Source organism: Engystomops pustulosus, chromosome 2 (genome assembly GCF_040894005.1).
Source record: "Engystomops pustulosus chromosome 2, aEngPut4.maternal, whole genome shotgun sequence".
NCBI classification, from domain to species: domain Eukaryota; kingdom Metazoa; phylum Chordata; class Amphibia; order Anura; family Leptodactylidae; genus Engystomops; species Engystomops pustulosus.
Window position 1 is genome coordinate 128,747,690 of NC_092412.1, and position 19,248 is coordinate 128,766,937.

The window sequence follows — 19,248 nt, forward strand, 5'->3', positions numbered from 1 at the left end:
TTTTCTTAGGTCACAGGGGCGGTGGCGGCGGCTTTGGTGGGGGCCGCGGTTCTTTCAGAGGGGGTAGTGGTGGTCCTCAAGGTGGCGACTGGTTGTGCCCCAATCCGTAAGCCTTTTCAATTATTTAAAAAAAATAATCATGTTTAAAATTTGCATATTTAACGTCTACATTGTCTCGGTTATTATAGTTCTTGTGGAAATGTGAACTTTGCCAGAAGGGATTCTTGTAACCAGTGCAGTGAACCCAGACCAGAGGATTCTAGGCAAAGTGGAGGTTTGTTTCCTTCTTTTTATAGGAAGCTAAATAACGTTGACCCCTTTTGTTTTTAGATTGGCAAGAGAGCAGCTTATCTAACCTTTCCACAAACTTCAGAAATCAGTGGAACTAATGTTACCACTTATATGGAGACTGGGCCAGTCATTAGCCTTTATTTACCAATTATTCGCAATTTTTAATTTAAAAAATTCAATAAAACGTACTAAAAACCTGCAAAATGTCCGCATAGTAAGACAACATAATCAGGACATATCTTAATGACATAAGATCACGGTGATCCATCATAGCACCCTCTCTGGACTTCATTTATAACCAAGTTGAAAAGATCACTGACATTTATTCTTCTTAACATTACCAGTTTATATGATAGTCTCTTTCCATTCTCCCAAAATCTTCTCAAATTTCACCATTACTTTACTTTTCAGAAAGATCCCTTTCTTGAATTTAATTCCGGCAGGCATACTTAAGAAATAAATATAAAAAATATACATGTATGTGTGTAATTTTTTTTATTTTATTTTTTTTTATCCAAGATCGTGGAAGAGGTGGCTATGGTGGTGACAGAGGCTATCGAGGACGTGGAAGAGGTGGTGACAGAGGAGGTTATGGAGGAAAGATGGGTGGCAGGTAATTTTTAAACTAATATATTTTTCTATCTGCTATCATGTAAAATAAGCATGTAAACAATAGTCTCTACAAACACTCAAGATGAACTTCAGTCAAATGAACTTTTTTCTTTTTCTTTTTTTTTATTTTTTAATCAGATGTACCAAAAACAAATGTCTTAACATTTTAATTCTGTTGATGGATCCACAGCAGGAGATCGGCTGCTACATACAGCCTGGACCCTGCTGCGTATGCCTGACATGGAGATTGCTCCGTGCTGGGCAGTTTAACTCCTTCGCTGCCGCGTTTGACTGCGAACGTGGCAGCGAAGAAGAGAGATGGAGGGAAGAGGGTTTCCTCTGTCACTCCCCCGGCCCCTCGCAGCATAATTGAGGTGTGCCAGGGGATTGCCATGGCAGCCAGAGGTCTGACAAAGACTTCTGTGTCTGCTATGTGCAGTGGCCTATGAGATCCAGTGCAAGACTGGATCTCATAGGCAAAATGTCGGTAAAACACTGACAAGCACAATAAATTGCAGTACTTCTGTATAGGTGATTATGGTTTCCCCAGTGTAAGTTCCCTAGTGGGACAGTAAAAGATTCAAATAAAGTTTAAAAAAAAAAAAAATACATAAATAAAAGTAAAAAAAACCCTCCCATTTCCCTATATACACTTGTATATAAAATAATTAAAATTACCTAAACTTACCTAAACACAAAATTGGTATTGTCAAGCCCGTAGCGACCTTGTCCAAGCATCTATTACATTATTATACCTGTATTGTCAGGTGTCTAAAGAATAAAAAACTTAAAATTGCAATTTTTGTGCTTCCTACCTCCCAAAAGCATGTTATATCAAAAGGTCAGATGTACCGTATATACTCGTGTATAAGCCGATTTTTTTCAGCACAAAAAATGTGCTGAAAAACTTCACTTCGGCTTATACACGAGTCAAGAAAAAAATTAAAAACGTAATACTCACCCTCCGGTGTCCCGATCTTCAGCGTGAGGCTCCCGATCCTCGGCGCGGTACCAGACGGCGGCGGGTCCTTTTCTCTCTCCTGTAGCCGGCAGATCGCGTCCATGTGATCTGCCGGCGGGCGCACAATAAGATGCAGCGGTGTCGCGGCTGATGACGTCATCAGCTGCGACACCGCGGTATCCTAGTGCACGCCCGCCGGGAGATCACATGGACGTGATCTGCCGGCTACAGAAGAGAGAAGAGGAGCCACCATCGCCGCCGCCTGGTACCGCGCCGAGGATTGGGAGCCTCGCGCTGAAGATCGGGACACCGGAGGGTGAGTATTACGTTTTTTTTATTCGCTTGGCAGGGGGCAGGCTGTATACCACACGGGGGCAGGCTGCATACCACACGGGGGCAGGCTGTATACCACACCCTCGGCTTATACTCGAGTCAATAGGTTTTCCCAGTTTTTGGTGGTAAAATGAGGGGTCTCGGCTTATACTCGAGTCGGCTTATACTCGAGTATATACGGTACTATAATAGGCCTAGTACCCTAATAACCCTCTTTTTATTGAGGAATAGTTATAGCTCTTAGAATATGGCGACACTTAGGAAAAAGCAGTTTCCATAAAAAGGCATTTTTATTTGCAGAAGTAGTAAAATATAAGAGAACCTGTACATGTTTATCTCAACTGTACTAACCTAGAGAATAATTATCATGTTTGTTATACTGTATGGTGACCTGAGTAAATGTTTAAATATAAAACAAGCAGCAAAACAGCTGTTTTATTCTGTATGGTTGCAGGGAAGAGTTAATAAATTTGAATCATCATGCTATTTTTACCATAAATACAAACCCATAGGAAAATGCAAATCTTCTCACAAAAAACAAGCCCTTATATGCCCATGTCAGAAAAAAAAGTTATATTTTTTGGAATTTGAGCAATAAAAAAGTAATAGTCTGTCTCCTGAAGGCCATTTTTGGCCGTGTCTTTAAGGTGGTACAGTAATTGATCCTTATATTGGCTTCCTGGCGAGTGTAAACTTCTGTTCAGGAACCAGTCTCAACTAGCAGAGCTGCAGTGTAAAGCTAAAAGGAATTGCAGTACAGAAATCCCATAAATTGCCTGTGGCCGTTAAAATTGCAATTTGGTCCTTGAGCTGAGCTTAAGTATCAGAAATCATTATGCCAAAATACAGACTTTATTATAGTTAGACTTATTTCTGCAATCTCTGTTTGCTTGAAAAATTATTTATTTTCCTTGTAATGGTGGGTTCCCTGAGCTTTACGTTTAATCAATTACTTTTCTGTTCTCGTTCCAGGAATGACTTTAGAAATGACCAACGCAACAGGCCTTATTAGATGAGTTTCTTTCTAGTTTACTGCTTAACATGGCACCGGATTGCATAGAATTAAGTTACATGGTTTTGTTTTTTGTTTTTTCTTTTTTTTTTTTTTCTCCCCAGAAATGTGAGGTATTTTTTTTCCCTGAAATCCGTAAAATTACAGAGCTTTGTCCTGATTTCCTCAATTCGACAAACTAAAATATGAAATATTGCCAAATGTTTTTGTAATACAATAAAATGACTTCTTTTTATCTGCTTTGTTTTTTTTTTTTAACGTTATTTACTCTGAACTGAAGTTAGTGGCTCAATATGGTGATTTTGGAGAGTAGGTTTGCTTTTATAAGTTGAAACTAAATATAATTTAAAAAATAACAATTTTATTGCTTTCTATCAAACAACATAAACAATATACAGAGGAAAAACTTGGTGGTACCAAGTGTGTGTTTGTTAACTGTAACACGGCAATCTCCATCAGCGCCATAGAGATGAATGGAGCAGAACGGGCATGTGCACCTGCTCCGTTCAGGAAGCAACAAGACCCCCACGTTCAGCAAGACCGACCACATTTTAGGGATACTCATGGGTCAGCATGTAATCATGGCGGCATGCACAGGACTTCCATCCAGCCACAACACGCTGGGAGCCACTTCAACTCCACGGTCTGTGTTCTTGTGTTCACAAGCAGCATGGGAGGTGGTTCTGCAGGCTACTTGGGATGCGGAGTAGCTTTAGCCACAGCAGCTCACAGAAGCTACTTCATGCCATGAATAGTTTCTCTAGGTAATTTTGCAAATCTATCAAATACAATGCATTCTAGAAAATAGTACAAAAGGTATAGGAAAAAGTTAGATACGGCAGTCCCCCGGTTTACATACAAAATAGGGTCTCAGGAGGTGGAAAAACATGGCTGCAGTCTTCCAAAAACAGCACCTGACCATGTTTACTGCCAGTACTGCAGCTCAGCTGTATAGAAATGAATGGAGCTTAGTTGCAATACCACACACTACCCATGGTCAGGTGAGGCGCTGTTTTTAGAAGACTGCAGCCATGTTTTTCCACCTCCAGAGAACCCCTTTAAGTTGAATTTGTATATAAGTCGGAACTGTATATTTTATCATTGTAGCCCCAGCCAGGACTTTTTTGGTCTCTGTGACAACTGGATTTTAAAAATGTTGGGTTGTCATAAGAATCAAGATTAACACTAAAGCTTCATTACAGACACCTGTGATAACTGTTATAGCTGATCATTGTAGCCTAGGACTAAAGTACAATAAATTACCAATATCTAGTGGTCCGTTTGTAACTAGGGGTCATATGTAAGTCGAGTGTTCTTAAGTAGGGAACCGCCTGTATAGGCAATCTACCTATGGATCTACAAAGATAAAGTTGATTTCCATCAAGGGGTGGCGTTTGCATCAGCCAATCATTAAAGCAGAGTTCAGTTCCTGTGTACAGGCTTCTTTCTCTGTGCCCCCGAAGCCCAATGACCTTGGGGAAACCCTTCAAGAAGAATACCATGCTTCAGCAGACAATAAAATGACTTTTTAATGGCATGATATATTTTTCTCAAGCTCTAACTATGCTGAAAGCAACATGGCTAGTTGTAGAGACATTGACATTTTTAGGAGACCCATTTTTAGCACTCCCTCGGTCCCCACAGAGCATAGTACATATGCTGCCAAAGTGTTTTTGTATTAAAAATTGGTTTTACAGAAAAAAAAGATGCTATATTGTACCTTTCATTAGCATCTGCTGTGTGACTAGGCAGTTGCCAAATGGAAGGGGCTGGAAAGGAGCAGTCCCCCCCCCCCACCCTTGGGGAACAGCTACTCCATGTGACCTTTTCAAATATATGAAAACACCCATCACTTGGCTTAGCGACCCCCACTGCTCCTCTACAGCCAATCCCGAGTGTGGGGAGTTATTCATATATTTGAAAAGGTCACATGTTTCCCAAGGGTGGGGGAGGACTGCTCCTTTCCAGCCCCTCCCATTGGGCAACTGCCTAGTCACACAGCAGATGCTAATGGAAGGTTCAATATAGCATCTTTTTCTGTATTAAGTGGATTTAGTCATACCACACCGCAACGTTTAAGCCTCTACTGAAGCCTTTGTCAAGCTTCCCTTACAAAGATCAATTATATAAATATAATCATAATTGCAGATTTTACAGTGAATGCCTATACAAAATTCTATAATTCATATTTTTTAATACATATAGTGATAAAAACGAGGGAAAAAAAGTGGATTTCAACAGAGTGGGTAATATAGATGAACAACTTATCCATTCTTAGCTCAAAAAACTAAAGCCACAAAAATCTTTCCTCCATCAAATAGGATGTTTAAAAATAGACCTAAAATGCAGATATGAAAGTAACAAATACAGATAATACACCAAATATGTGCATGTGATGATTTTAACCCCTTAACGACCTGGCCCTTTTTTGCTTTTGCATTTCCATTTTTCACTCCCCACCTTAAAAATCTATAACTTTTTACACATAAGAGCTCTGTGAGGGCTTGTTTTTTTGTGTAACAAATTGCAATTCATAGTGATTGGTATTTAATATTCCATGCACTGGGCAGCAGGAAAAAATTCCATATGCAGTGAAAATGGGGAAAAAATGCATTTTTCGTTGTTTTCTTGTGGGCTTGGATTTTACGGCTTTAAGTGTGCGCCTCAAATGACATGTCTACTTCATTCTATGTGTCGGTACAATTACGGGGATACTAAAGTTGTATAGGTTTCCTAATGTTTTCATACATTCAAAATTTAAACCAATTTTTCTGGGGATTTTGCCATATTCTGGCGCTAAACTTTTGTTTTTTATACTTTGCTATATGGAGCTTTGGTTGGTGTCATTTTTTGCGACTTTTGATGACTTTTTCATTGCTACCATTTTTCGGACTGTGTAACCTTTTGATCACTTTTTATAGAATTTTTTTAGATTTTTCAAAATGGCAAAAAAGTGCATTTTTAAAAAGTGGATCACACCACCCAAACGCTGCAAACCAAAACTGAACTGACATGCTGAGTTCAGTTCCGGTTTGCAACGTTTGGGCCGTGCGATACGGGCAGCACGCGTTGCAAGTGTAATGCGAGTGAGAGATGCCTTAATGTGCACAATCAATTATATAATCATAAAAGTAAAAATGTCATTAATATGTCAAATTAGCAACATATTCATGAATATTTTAAATTGACCAGTGGGGGGCAGTAAATAATGTAGTTTTCATTCTCAGCAAGTCTGTACACTTGTTTCCGAACTGTATATTGTCTGTTGTACTCTTATTTCCCGGGGGGGGGGGGGGGGGAGGAGGAGGAGATGTCAGGAGAGATCTGCATTATTTCCCTGATTTCAGAGATTTTGTATAAGTGTGGGGGGCAGGGATATTAGGTATTTAGAAATGTAAATCTATTAATAGTTTTGCCCAGTTTAATTGATACATAAAGTTTAGAAATGTTGTTTACCTCATTAGCTGCCATTCCTGTCAATAAAATGGCCACAAATATAATCCTGTCCATGACCAATCTGTCTAGGACCTTATAATCGTGAATACGGTCCTGGAAGTTAGCAGGGCTGATTCTAGCATATTTGCTGCCTGAGGCGAATATTAAAATGCTGCCCCCCCCCCCTGCTGCTCCCTGTTCAGTAAATTCTGAAAACTTTACTAACAATTAAAATCCCCACAGACAGCTCCCTGACACTGTGTGACTGACTACAGGTTCTGGGATTCATTAGTGGCATCTGGTGCCTTATAGATGACAATCTCTTCCATCAGGAGGACTTTATTCCAGGTTCTCCAATCCATGGTGTATCACTGCTGAATTCACTACCAGATATCTTCAGCTCTGTGCAGCACATCTCCACCCGGCGTTCCTAAAAATACCACAGTCACTTACAGTATAAAGTCTCCTGGATAACAACACTGTGCTCCTAAATAATATATACCCCTCACAACACAACTGACCTCACTCTCCACACATATAAAACATCCCTTCATTATATATATATATATATATATATATATATATATATTCTACTGAAATTATAGCCTGCACAGCACCAATCAATATACAACACCCCTAATTTATTAATACAGACCCCTAACATTTGGTCTACATGATGCAAAGTAATCTATTGTATCCTATAACTAATATATCCCACCCTGTTATTATATTACATATGATTTTACATACAGTGCTCCCCTCACCAATGTAAATATATAGCACCCCCTAATGAATATATACTGTATATATACAATTTATTTTTATAAAGCCCTGCTCTCATATATTTCATGACCTTGTTGTTCACCCCCCAATTAAATTATATACAGCTCCCATATACAGATCCTCTCCAGTTTAGTAATATACTGTACTGTAATCTGCCCCCATATAAATATATACAACCCCCATTATAAAAGGATTATGGCCCCATATAAAATGCACAGCCCCCCCCAACAAAAGGATTATGGCCCGATATATATAAATATATAGAGAAAACTTCCTAACCCCTACACAGTTATATTAACTATATAATCCTATATTCCCCACATTTAATTAGTAAGGGGACATCAAAAATAATAAAACTTATACTTACATCCGGGCAGGGTGCTCCCACGGCTCCCATCTTCTCGCTGCTCTCCTGTCAGTTGCGGCTCTGATCAGAGACATCATCAAACGGCAATTTGCTGCACATTAGAGCGGCGAATATCGCCGCCCTTTACAGGGATCCGCATTCTTCCGCCTGAAGCAAGATTTTCATCTCGCTTCATGGCACATGAAGGTCATATACAGTAAGAGATCAGTAAGATCAAGTGTTGAGCCCTCTCCATACCAGGTGGGTGTTTGCTGCATAATGCAGCAAACAGAACTGCATTATCAGAATTAACAGAACTGCATTATCTATGGAGGTCATCCTGCTGGAACCACCATTCTTCCTCTACAGGGAATCCCTGGAGAGTAGCTACAATGATAATCTGAATTTGCCCTCCTTCTTTCAACTATATTGGTGGCCGATCCAATTGAAAAATGTGGAAGAACAGGTGCAATAAGTTACTTCTTAAATGTTGGCGCTTCAGGATGAATAAGTGGATTTTGGTTGAAGTTTGGGCACTCTGTCTCTAAAAGGTTCACCATCACTGCCCTAGATGGTCTAAAAATACAGTTAAAATTTAAAAAATGTTACAAAAACCTAAAATCTATGAAATCAGCCTCCTTTCATACTCATGTAACATACACTCACCGGCCACTTTATTAGGTACACCATGCTAGTAACGGGTTGGACCCCCTTTTGCCTTCAGAACTGCCTCAATTCTTCGTGGCATAGATTCAACAAGGTGCTGGAAACATTCCTCAGAGATTTTGGTCCATATTGACATGATGGCATCACACAGTTGCTGCAGATTTGTCGGCTGCACATCCATGATGCGAATCTCCCGTTCCACCACATCCCAAAGATGCTCTATTGGATTGAGATCTGGTGACTGTGGAGGCCATTTGAGTACAGTGAACTCATTGTCATGTTCAAGAAACCAGTCTGAGATGATTCCAGCTTTATGACATGGCGCATTATCCTGCTGAAAGTAGCCATCATACATAAAGGGATGGACATGGTCAGCAACAATACTCAGGTAGGCTGTGGCGTTGCAACAATGCTCAATTGGTACCAAGGGGCCCAAAGAGTGCCAAGAAAATATTCCCCAAACCATGACACCACCACCACCAGCCTGAACCGTTGATACAAGGCAGGATGGATCCATGCTTTCATGTTGTTGACGCCAAATTCTGACCCTACCATCCGAATGTCGCAGCAGTAATCGAGACTCATCAGACCAGGCAACGTTTTTCCAATCTTCTACTGTCCAATTTTGATGAGCTTGTGCAAATTGTAGCCTCAGTTTACTGTTCTTAGCTGAAAGGAGTGGCACCCGGTGTGGTCTTCTGCTGCTGTAGCCCATCTGCCTCAAAGTTCGCCGTACTGTGCATTCAGAGATGCTCTTCTGCCTACCTTGGTTGTAACGGGTGGCGATTTGAGTCACTGTTGCCTTTCTATCAGTTCGAACCAGTCTGCCCATTCTCCTCTGACCTCTGTCATCAACAAGGCATTTCCGCCCACAGAACTGCCGCTCACTGGATGTTTTTTTTTTTTTCGGACCATTCTCTGTAAACCCTAGAGATGGTTGTGCGTGAAAATCCCAGTAGATCATCAGTTTCTGAAATACTCAGACCAGTCCTTCTGGCACCAACAACCATGCCACATTCAAAGGCACTCAAATCACCTTTCTTCCCCATACTGATGCTCGGTTTGAACTGCAGGAGATTGTCTTGACCATGTCTACATGCCTAAATGCACTGAGTTGCCGCCATGTGATTGGATGAAATTAAGTGTTAACGAGCAGTTGGTCAGGTGTACCTAATAAAGTGGCCGGTGACTGTATATAGAAACAAATACAATCATAAACATGTTATGTATCTCCACTTCCCAAAATGCCTGATCTATCAAAAATTAAATAAAATTTAGTGCAGATTTCGCTTTTGCCCTTAAACCACATTTTACAGTGTGGAAATATTCACTTTGTTTTGTTTTGTTCCATAGTTCCATATTTCCTGCATCCATCATTATTGCACTCAGTTTAGCCATCCCACAGCATAATGCTGCCACCATGATGCTTCAATATGTGAGTGGTATTCATGAAGAGATGAGGAGTGTTGGGTTTTCACCATAGTTTTTTCCCATGGTAGCTGAACGTTCAGCTTCATCTGCACACAATGTGGAATAGCTGCAGAAAATACACGTCAGTACTTGTGAAGCTATTGGTGCATCAAAATCCAGTTGAAATGTTTTTTTTGCATGCATTTATTTTTGAAGATTTTTTGAAGAATATAAGGGAATTGGGAAACAATATAAATGTACAAAAATAAATTTGCAGTATTAAAAGTATAAACAGAAATTCTGAACTGTATATACTGTATAAACCATTTTGCACATGTCAAACTGTAGAATAGTAGGGGGAGGGAATAGTGTCAGAAAAAGGATAAAGAACAGGCCCCTTTAAGGAGCTTTTTAGGTTGTGTTTTAGTGTGAAAATAGAGAAAATGTACAATCTTGTACATGTACAAGATTGTATTGTCAAGTATCAATCAAAGTCTCTGATGTAAACATACGTTTTCAAAGTATTCTGCGTGTAGTACACCCGAGTTTCTCAAAAGTGCTTTTTACTTTCATGTAACCAATCCATAATTTTCGGGACTGTTTGGGTCTAACCATGCTGTAGCTATCACAATTTTGGCCACTCCTAGTAAATTCCTTTTTTATTAAAGAGTTTTAAGTTATGCCCGAGATTTAAAGGAAACCTACCACTTAGAATGGTAGGGGTAAGCTGTAAGTACCGAGCACCAGCTCAGGGTGAGCTGGTGCCGATACTTACTTTCGTTAGTGTTATAAACCGCGGTATCGCGGTTTTAACACTTTTTAAACTTTAGAGCAGAAGACGCTTCGGCGCTGCGTGCCTCCATAGGAAATAGCGGAGATGTTGCGCCAAAGCCCCTTCTGCTCTAAAGTTTAAAAAGTGTTAAAACCGCGATACCGCGGTTTATAACACTAACGAAAGTAAGTACCGGCACCAGCTCACCCTGAGCTGGTGCTCGGTACTTATAGCTTACCCCTACCATTCTAAGTGGTAGGTTTCCTTTAACAGAATTAACCTGTCTGAGAGTTGAAATGTGGTTTGAAAGAATTTATTTCGTATATTTTGTAGTGTGTTCCAAAAAGAGTGACTACAAAATGGGGGTCACATCATTAACTCCTTAACGCTCTGCGCTGTAGCTCTACGGCGCAGAGGTACAAGGAATGTATGAAGAGGGCTCACGGGCTGAGTCCTCTTCATACAAAGGTGGGGGTTGTTGCATATTGCAGCAAACCCCCACCGCTAATAACCGCGGTCGGTGCTTGCCGGCATTTAAAAGATGGTGCGGGCGCCGCCATCTTTATTACAATCGCCGCGCCCCCGAACGTCATCGGGGGCGGCGATCGGTTGCCATGGTAGCCTCGGGTCTTCGTTTGGCTCATTGTAATGAATGAGCTGCAAAAATGCCATATATTGCAATACAGAAGTATTGCAGTATATGGTAGGAACGATCTGACCATCTAGGGTTAATGTATCCTAGATGGTCTAAGAATTAGTGAAAAAAAAAGGAAAAAAAAAGTTTAAAAAATAAAAAAAATTTATAAAATATTAAAAATTCAAATCACCCCCCTTTCGCTAGAACTGATATAAAACATAATAAACAGTAAAAATCACAGACACATTAGGTATCGCCGCGTCCCAAAATGCCCGATCTATCAAAATATAAAAACGGTTACGGCCGGCGGTGACCTCCGAGATGGGAAATGGCGCCCAAATGTCCGAAATGCGACTTTTACACCTTTTTACATCACATAAAAAATGGAATAAAAAATGATCAAAATGTCGCACAGACCTCAAAATGGTATCAATGCAAACGTCGGCTCATTTCGCAAAAAATGACACCTCACATAGCTCCGTGCGCCAAAGTATGAAAAAGTTATTAGCTTCAGAAGATGGCAAAATTTTTCTTTTTTGTACACATTTGTTTCATTTTTGAAAATGTATTAAAACACAATAAAACCTATATAAATTTGGTATCACCACGATCGCACCGAACCAAAGAATAAAGTAGGCGTGTTATTTGGAGCCAAGAATTTTTCAACATTTGGATTTTTTTTTTCAGCTTCGCAGTACACGGCATGTTAAAATAAATAACATTACGGGAAAGTAAAATTTGTTACACACAAAATAAGCCCTCACAAAGCTCTGTACATGTAAAAATGAAAAAGTTATGGATTTTTGGAGGTGGAGAGCGAGAAATGAGCGAAAAAACCCTGCGTCCTTAAGGGGTTAATTTCTGTTTTACATCTCCAGCATATGTGTGATGTGTTATTATCTTTCTTATGTAACTTTTCAGGTGTGAATTTTTTGTGACTTTTGATGAAGTTTTCAATGCTACCATTTTCAGGACTGTACGACCTTTTGATCACTTTTTATAAATTTTTTTATATTTTTCAAAATGTTTAGATTTTTAGGCTCTATTTTCCATACGGAGTTAAAAGCAGTGAAAAACTGTTATTATATTTTGATAGGACTGGCATTTTACTGTTGATTTATATTTATATCAGTTCTAGGGAAAGGGAGCGAATTAGAATTGTCATGGCAACAGATCTCCGGTCCCCGATGAGTAACGGGGAGCGACGATCCTTGGCAAGATGGCGGCCCCCAAGCATGTTAGGGGGGGTTAGCCGTTGAGCCCTCTCCATGCACTCGCAGCCGACCCGTGACTTGCTATTACGTCACGGGTCGTGAAAGGGTTAATGGGGCCACCATCAAATGTGGGTGATTCAGGCAGTTGCATCACTGCCTGCAATACCCACAGTATGTAGAGGAACAATAAGTTTTCTTCTCAGCCTGACGCTAGCGATGCAGTGACATCACACACTGCACCGCCAATGCCAGTATGCTGACACCGAGAGGGGCTAGAACAAAGCGGTCAGCATGCACGGGGGAAGGTGAGTACAATTTGGTTATTTTGCCTAGGGCTGTATATAGTTATTATAGGGGGCTGTATATATGTATTATAGGGGGCTGTATATAGTTACTACAGGGGTCTGGATATAGGCATTACAGTGGACTATATATAGTTATTGTATGGGGGCTGGATATAGTTATTATAGGGATTGTATATAGTTACTACAGTGGGCTATATATAGTGATTACACTATATAGTGGGCTGTATATAGTGATTATAGGTGGGCTGTATATAGCTATTACAATGGCCTGTATATAGTTATTATATGGCGGTTGTATAAAGTTATTACAGTGGGCGGTATATAGTTATTACAATGGGCTGTATATAGTTATTATAGGGGGGCTGTCTATAGTTATTACGGTGGGCTGTATATAGTTATAAGGGGGTTCATATAGTTATAACGGGGGGGCTGTATATAATTACAGTGTACTGTAAATAGTTATTATAGGGGTAAAAGTATATAAGTTTCTTATCTGACCGGAGCTTCAAATGTTCTCTGAAGTTTTACTTCCTTTTCAAATGTTCACAGTAATTACTTTTACTCGTCCTTCATTACGTTCACAGCACAAATCCACAGATTCTCCAGATAAGAGTAGCCCACTGTGCAGACCAACACGAATGCGATTTCGTTCCTCCTGTTGCCACCACCGTTCAACACAGCGGACCACTAGAAGAAACACGCACTCAAATCGTGTAGAATGTCTTAATAAGAAATAATTTAATAAAATTGAAAACTATTTACAAACATTGGTAAAAATGCGCATCAAGATTCCACAGACTTTAATACAGATATATCAGATGGAGAGATATCCAATAATATCCAGCCAGTTAAACAGACATATGTGAACGGTGCCCAAGCACAAACATACAAGAAACAGGGTCACCAGCAGCAAAAAAACCAAGTGGGTCTCATCAACAAAGCACCTCCAGAAAACGTAACCGGCGAGGGGGGAAGAGACACGGGAAGAAACCAAAACCAATATCCGAATACAAGGAAATACAAGACGGCGAGAAAGTACAGGACATAACAGTTGTGAACCTTTCAGCCAACATATTGAATAACAACCAACTGAGAATACTACAAAAAGGATTAAAATTTGCGCCAGCAAGAAGATTTAACTTTTACAATACCCTCTTTGATGTCAATAAATTCATCAGGGCGCTTACTGTAAAAAGACATTTTTTACAAGAAAACAGTTTCCCTGCAGCAAATACAAGGATGTACACCATACATGATAATGAATATCAAAAATACAATTTTCAAGACCAATGCAATATGATACATCTACAAGAGCTACAGGATTTGAATGAACAAATACCAAAAATCAAAGAAGAGGACTTACCACCCATAATGACAAAAAACCCGGACTTTTATCCAGTTATGTCCCGAACTATAGAGATGGACAATTTCCAACATTTAGTGGAGAGAGATTTGAAAACACTATCTCTAACTCGAAAAAATGTCAAATTTAATTTAACAAAAGGAGAACATAAGGCACTCAAAGATTTACAACAGAATAAAAACATAATTATTAAAAATGCAGATAAGGGGGGGGCAGTGGTAGTTATGGACAGCATATTATATGAAATGGAAATAAATAAGATGTTGTCGGATCAATCAGTGTACAAAAGAATAACCAAAGATCCCACTGGGGATATTGTAAACACACTTCAAGGTATAATTAGGTGGGGAGTATCTTTGGGTGTGCTAAACCAGAAGGAATCTGAATTCTTGATTCCCAAACACCCTAAAATACCCATTTTTCATGCCACCCCCAAAATACATAAGAACACTTTCCCCCCTCCATTACGCCCCATAATCTCAGGGATAGGATCCATCACAGAACGCATTAGCTCATGGGTAGACAGACTACTCCAACCAATAGTAAAGAGAACACCAGGCTTCCTTCAAGATTCTAAAACGGTTATACAGATTATGTCTGAGATGGGATGGTCAGAGCATTACACCTGGCTCACATGTGATATTGCTGCCCTCTACACATGTATACCACACAATAGGGCATTGTCAGCATTACAATATGCTATTAGAAAATATACAGACTATACACAGAATCTGAGCGACTATATCATTACAGTAACTGAATTTTTATTAACCAATAATTACTTTTCGTTCAACAATACCTTTTATTTCCAAATACAAGGTTGCCCCATGGGCTCGTGTTTCTCACCGTCTCTTGCAAATATATATGTCTCCATGTGGGAGGAGAGCTTCATGTACTGTGCGGACAACCCCTTCCAAACCCAAATTCTATGGTATGGAAGATACATAGATGATATGCTAATTATATGGCAGGGGTCCGCACAGTGCATGGAGTCTTTCATCCGGTACACTAACACCAATCACTTTAATTTGACATTTACACATAATACAGAAAACAGTGAGGTACCATTTTTGGATATCCTCCTACAGGGATGTAGTGCCACTAACTCAATTAATACGTCCCTATATAGAAAACCCACTAGTGGCAATTCTTTGCTACATGCGGAAAGTGGCCATCCAAATCATGTTGTATGCAATTTGCCACTCGGGGAACTCATAAGGGCAAAACGCAGTTGTAGCAATGAACATTTATACAAAAAAGAGGAAAAAAATATAAGAGACAGACTCACAAGTAGAGGATACCACAAACAAATATTGGATACAGCAGCAAATAAAGTAAACAAAATGGATCGACAAACATTAATACATCAACAAAAAACAAAAACGAAAAACGATAATTCCGATCAGCTAGTCTTTTCTACACCATATAGTAATGACTATCAGGATATCGTAAAAATAATTAAGAAATACTTACCGGTCCTTACAACTGATGACAGATCATATGCTATACTTGACAAAGGCTGCCGTTTCGTGGCACGTAAACCTAACACCATAGGTGGTATTACATCACCATCAGTATACACCAACAAACCGCATCAATCACTAACATGGTTAACAACGAAAGGTTCATACCCATGTGGAGGAAATAGATGCAACCTATGTAAATATATGGCCCCCAACAAACATTTCTCATCATGTCATAATCAAAGAGACTACAATATTCATGCCATCATTAACTGTAACTCTAAATATGTTGTATATCTAGCCACATGTACCCAATGTAATGTACAATATGTAGGCAGCACCATACGTCCATTAAAAACAAGAATAGCAGAACATATACGAGATGCTACCAACACAAAAGAAGATGCTGGCCTTAGAAACATATCGTGTCTATCCAAACATTTCACTCATATACACGCAGGAGATATCTCATACTTACGCATCACAGCAATAGAAAAGGTTACGGCCCCGTTACGGGGGGGAGACAGAACACATAAACTAAGGAATAGAGAAATACACTGGATTCTCAAATTAGATACGCGATACCCACAAGGTCTCAACAATAGATCAGATACCATGTATTTCTACTAAATCAAGAATTTGATTACATTTGGTTATTATTTCTAACCTAACATATCCTCCTTTTTCGGACATACGCCTTCTCCACCCCATTACCTATGCGCATGTCTTCATTAGCGCCTAACACTATTGCACCTGACACTTTAGCATAAGAAGCACGCTTCATCCCAAAGCAGACAGACCATGAATAAGGGCAACAGACTAAGTTACGCCCGAAACGCGTAGGTCTGCTACTATGCACTTTTTAACAGGCACTATAATATGCACATAGCACTTTTGTGCATTCCATGATTTTTCCGTTAAGCAAAATATTAGATTTTTACATTTTTGTAACCAATAAAGTATATGCCTTTTTAATCAACTGGATCCACAAAATTTCCTTCCAAAAATGCGCATATACATAGAAAGGACACCAGCCTCACAAAACTGCCCGACCCTAGGTTTTGCCAAAGTCTTCTTCCGGGGGGTCATTAGGGGGCTGTATATAGTTATTACAGGGGGAATGTATAATTATAGGGGGTGAATATAGTTATTACAGGGGGCTCTATATATTTATTATAAGAGATCTATATATAGTTATTATAGAGGGCAGGATATAGGTATTAGGGGGGCTGGATAATTTTGAGGAGCCTCCACCACCCTTATTCCATCTCTGTACAGTGTTCTTGTTCTGCAGGGATGCAGGAACTGCTTGCTTCAGGTATGACAGCGGTGCTTGGAGTCCTGTCCCCTGAGCGGACCAAACACGTTCTGATGAGTAAGACCTTAATCTCATGTTGCCGATTTTTTCAAATTTTTGAAGAGAGTCAGCTCTTAGATCACCTCCAAGTAAGGCTTCCTGTTCGCGGGCCAAAAACAACTGTTATCGACTGAAATAATAGAAAAAGACTGCCCGTGTATGAGCTGACTGACTCGCACCCTGGACTGTAAAAACAGCACCTAGCACACGTTGAAAATTCATATTAGCGGTCAAAACTTTATAGACAGTGTGTAGACTAGGCCTTTTGAAGCCTATACAGGCAGTCCCCTACTTAAGAACACCCGACTTACAGACGACCCCTAGTTACAAACGGACCTCTGGTAATTAGTAATTTACTGTACTTTAGCCCTAGGCTTCAATGATCAGCTGTAACAGTTATCAAAGGTGTCTGTAATTAAGATTTATTATCAATTCTGGTTCTTATGACAATCCAACATTTTTAAAATCCAATTGTCACAGAGACCAAAAATAATTCTGGCTGGGGTCGCAATTATAAAATATACAGTTCCAACTTACATACAGACTCAACTTAAGAACAAACCTACAGAACCTATCTTGTACGTAACCCGTGGACTGCCTGTAAATGTACAGTTTTTAAAGTATGATCATATCAATGTACTCTGATTTAAGATTTAACACTTTAAGATTATCGCAAAAAACAATATTGGCAGTCATATAAGGGTGTTTGTTTTTTAATTTGGTCTGTTCTCAAGTAGCTTATATTTAATGTTTTAGACATTTGAAATTAACTTCAGGAGTTTTTTATAAATACAACCTAGATGGAAGGAACATATTAGAACATATTAAATAGTTTTGTAGGTCATAATGCAGTATAGCAAAGAAGACATTGAGAAGCAAGAAAGGGGTTAAGAAACTTTAAAATGATTCACTATATAAGCAGAGGAGAAACAAGTGAGTTTCCTGTGACTGTTCTCCTCCTGCTGATGACTAGCAATGCTGCTTTCACATGGACTCCTCCTGGCAGGGAGGTGCCTGGATCCATGTAATCTGTAAAGATTGTGTAGCTGCATATCCCAGCAGAGAACACAACTCCCATGCATGTGGATAACAGCTGGCAGGACTACTCCTCATCTCCTCTTTATGAAACAGATGACTGCAAGATCATGCCGGCCATTGTAACTTTACTAGATATGTGGTGATAGAGAAGGACTGCTTAGAAGATAAAAGGAACTTAAAAAGATGGATGTATGTTTCCAAAAGAAAAGGACACGTTTATGGGAATAATAGCAATGGACAGAAATCACTTTGGGAGATAGTCTACTTTGAAGAGTGGATAAGTGATAACTACAGATGTGATGGTATTAACATAAATGTGTTGCCTGGATCCCTGAGTCGTGGATGACCCATAGGAGAATGATAGCTGAAATTTGCTCTCTACTTCTCATTATAAGTCTCTGCTCCTGCATGGATCTAGGTGCTGAGGATGATTTGCAAAATGCTAAGGTAAGTCCAAACATTTGCATGGCCCTTCAAGGAGAGTTGTACCAGGCCAGGTGCTGACTTATTTCAGTGTAATTGTATATGACCGTCAAGGTACCAATACTGTCCTGAATTTTGTCATTACTTGGCCGACTGACTTTCTTACGATGTGAGGGGAAAGAAGGATCTTTGCAGCATTTTAATGCCCAAGCCTTTTGCTCATTGAAGACAAACCTCGGCCATTCATGACAGATGCCTGCTTGGCCAGTGAGTATGAATTTAAGCCGAATCTTAACCCATTGGTGCTTGGTATACTTGGATCCCACGATCCGTGCTCAGTGCCTTATTAGTACAGCACCAACCCACCCTGTGACATGTTGATATCGCAATGGGACTCGGGTAACGGAGGCAGGAAAACCTCTTTCTGACGTCACACGGTCAATCAGATTGGTCCCAGTCAAATCTGTCAAGTCTGATTGGCCAATTACAGTATTTTGGGGCAGAAAATCGAAGTTTTATCTTCTACCTCCTCCCTCCAGCGGCATCATTTTGGTTTGTTATCGTTGAAGAGAGGAGCTGAGCGTTTCTGTTACACCAAAATCACTATTACCATTATCTAACTTTTTCAGTGTGCCGGCTAGGGAGTTTATCCGTGTAGTTGGGTGCACATTATCTAATTTTTCTGGTGCACTTTATCCTATTTTTCTGTGTACACGTACACCATGTTAGAGGCATGCAATATATTGCCCTCTGACACAGAGTCAGCTAGTGGGGATAATGTCCCCTTTTACCTCTCATCTTCCTCATCTTCCAGTGACCTGCAAGAA

At 39.8% G+C, this 19,248-nt stretch overlaps 3 protein-coding genes across 4 annotated transcripts in view; 2 read left to right on the forward strand and 1 right to left on the reverse strand.

Moving 5' to 3' along the window:
- TAF15 (TATA-box binding protein associated factor 15) overlaps window positions 1-3,444 on the forward strand; it is a 32,017-nt gene extending 28,573 nt beyond the window's left edge. For both annotated transcript variants that reach the window (XM_072136375.1, XM_072136374.1), the window contains exons 13-16: window positions 10-106; window positions 189-274; window positions 811-904; window positions 3,170-3,444. In XM_072136375.1, the coding sequence (XP_071992476.1) occupies window positions 10-106; window positions 189-274; window positions 811-904; window positions 3,170-3,209 (317 nt within the window). In that variant the 3' untranslated portion in view covers window positions 3,210-3,444. The remainder of the gene's footprint in view (window positions 1-9; window positions 107-188; window positions 275-810; window positions 905-3,169) is intronic.
- MDH2 (malate dehydrogenase 2) overlaps window positions 1-19,248 on the reverse strand; it is a 313,892-nt gene that overhangs the window by 251,469 nt on the left and 43,175 nt on the right. The gene's annotated exons all lie outside the window — the stretch shown is intronic.
- The window catches only part of MMP28 (matrix metallopeptidase 28), a 48,676-nt gene continuing 47,359 nt past the window's right edge, over window positions 17,932-19,248 (forward strand). The window contains exon 1 of the mRNA XM_072136376.1: window positions 17,932-18,445. Coding sequence (XP_071992477.1) covers window positions 18,341-18,445 — 105 coding nt within the window. The 5' untranslated portion in view covers window positions 17,932-18,340. The remainder of the gene's footprint in view (window positions 18,446-19,248) is intronic.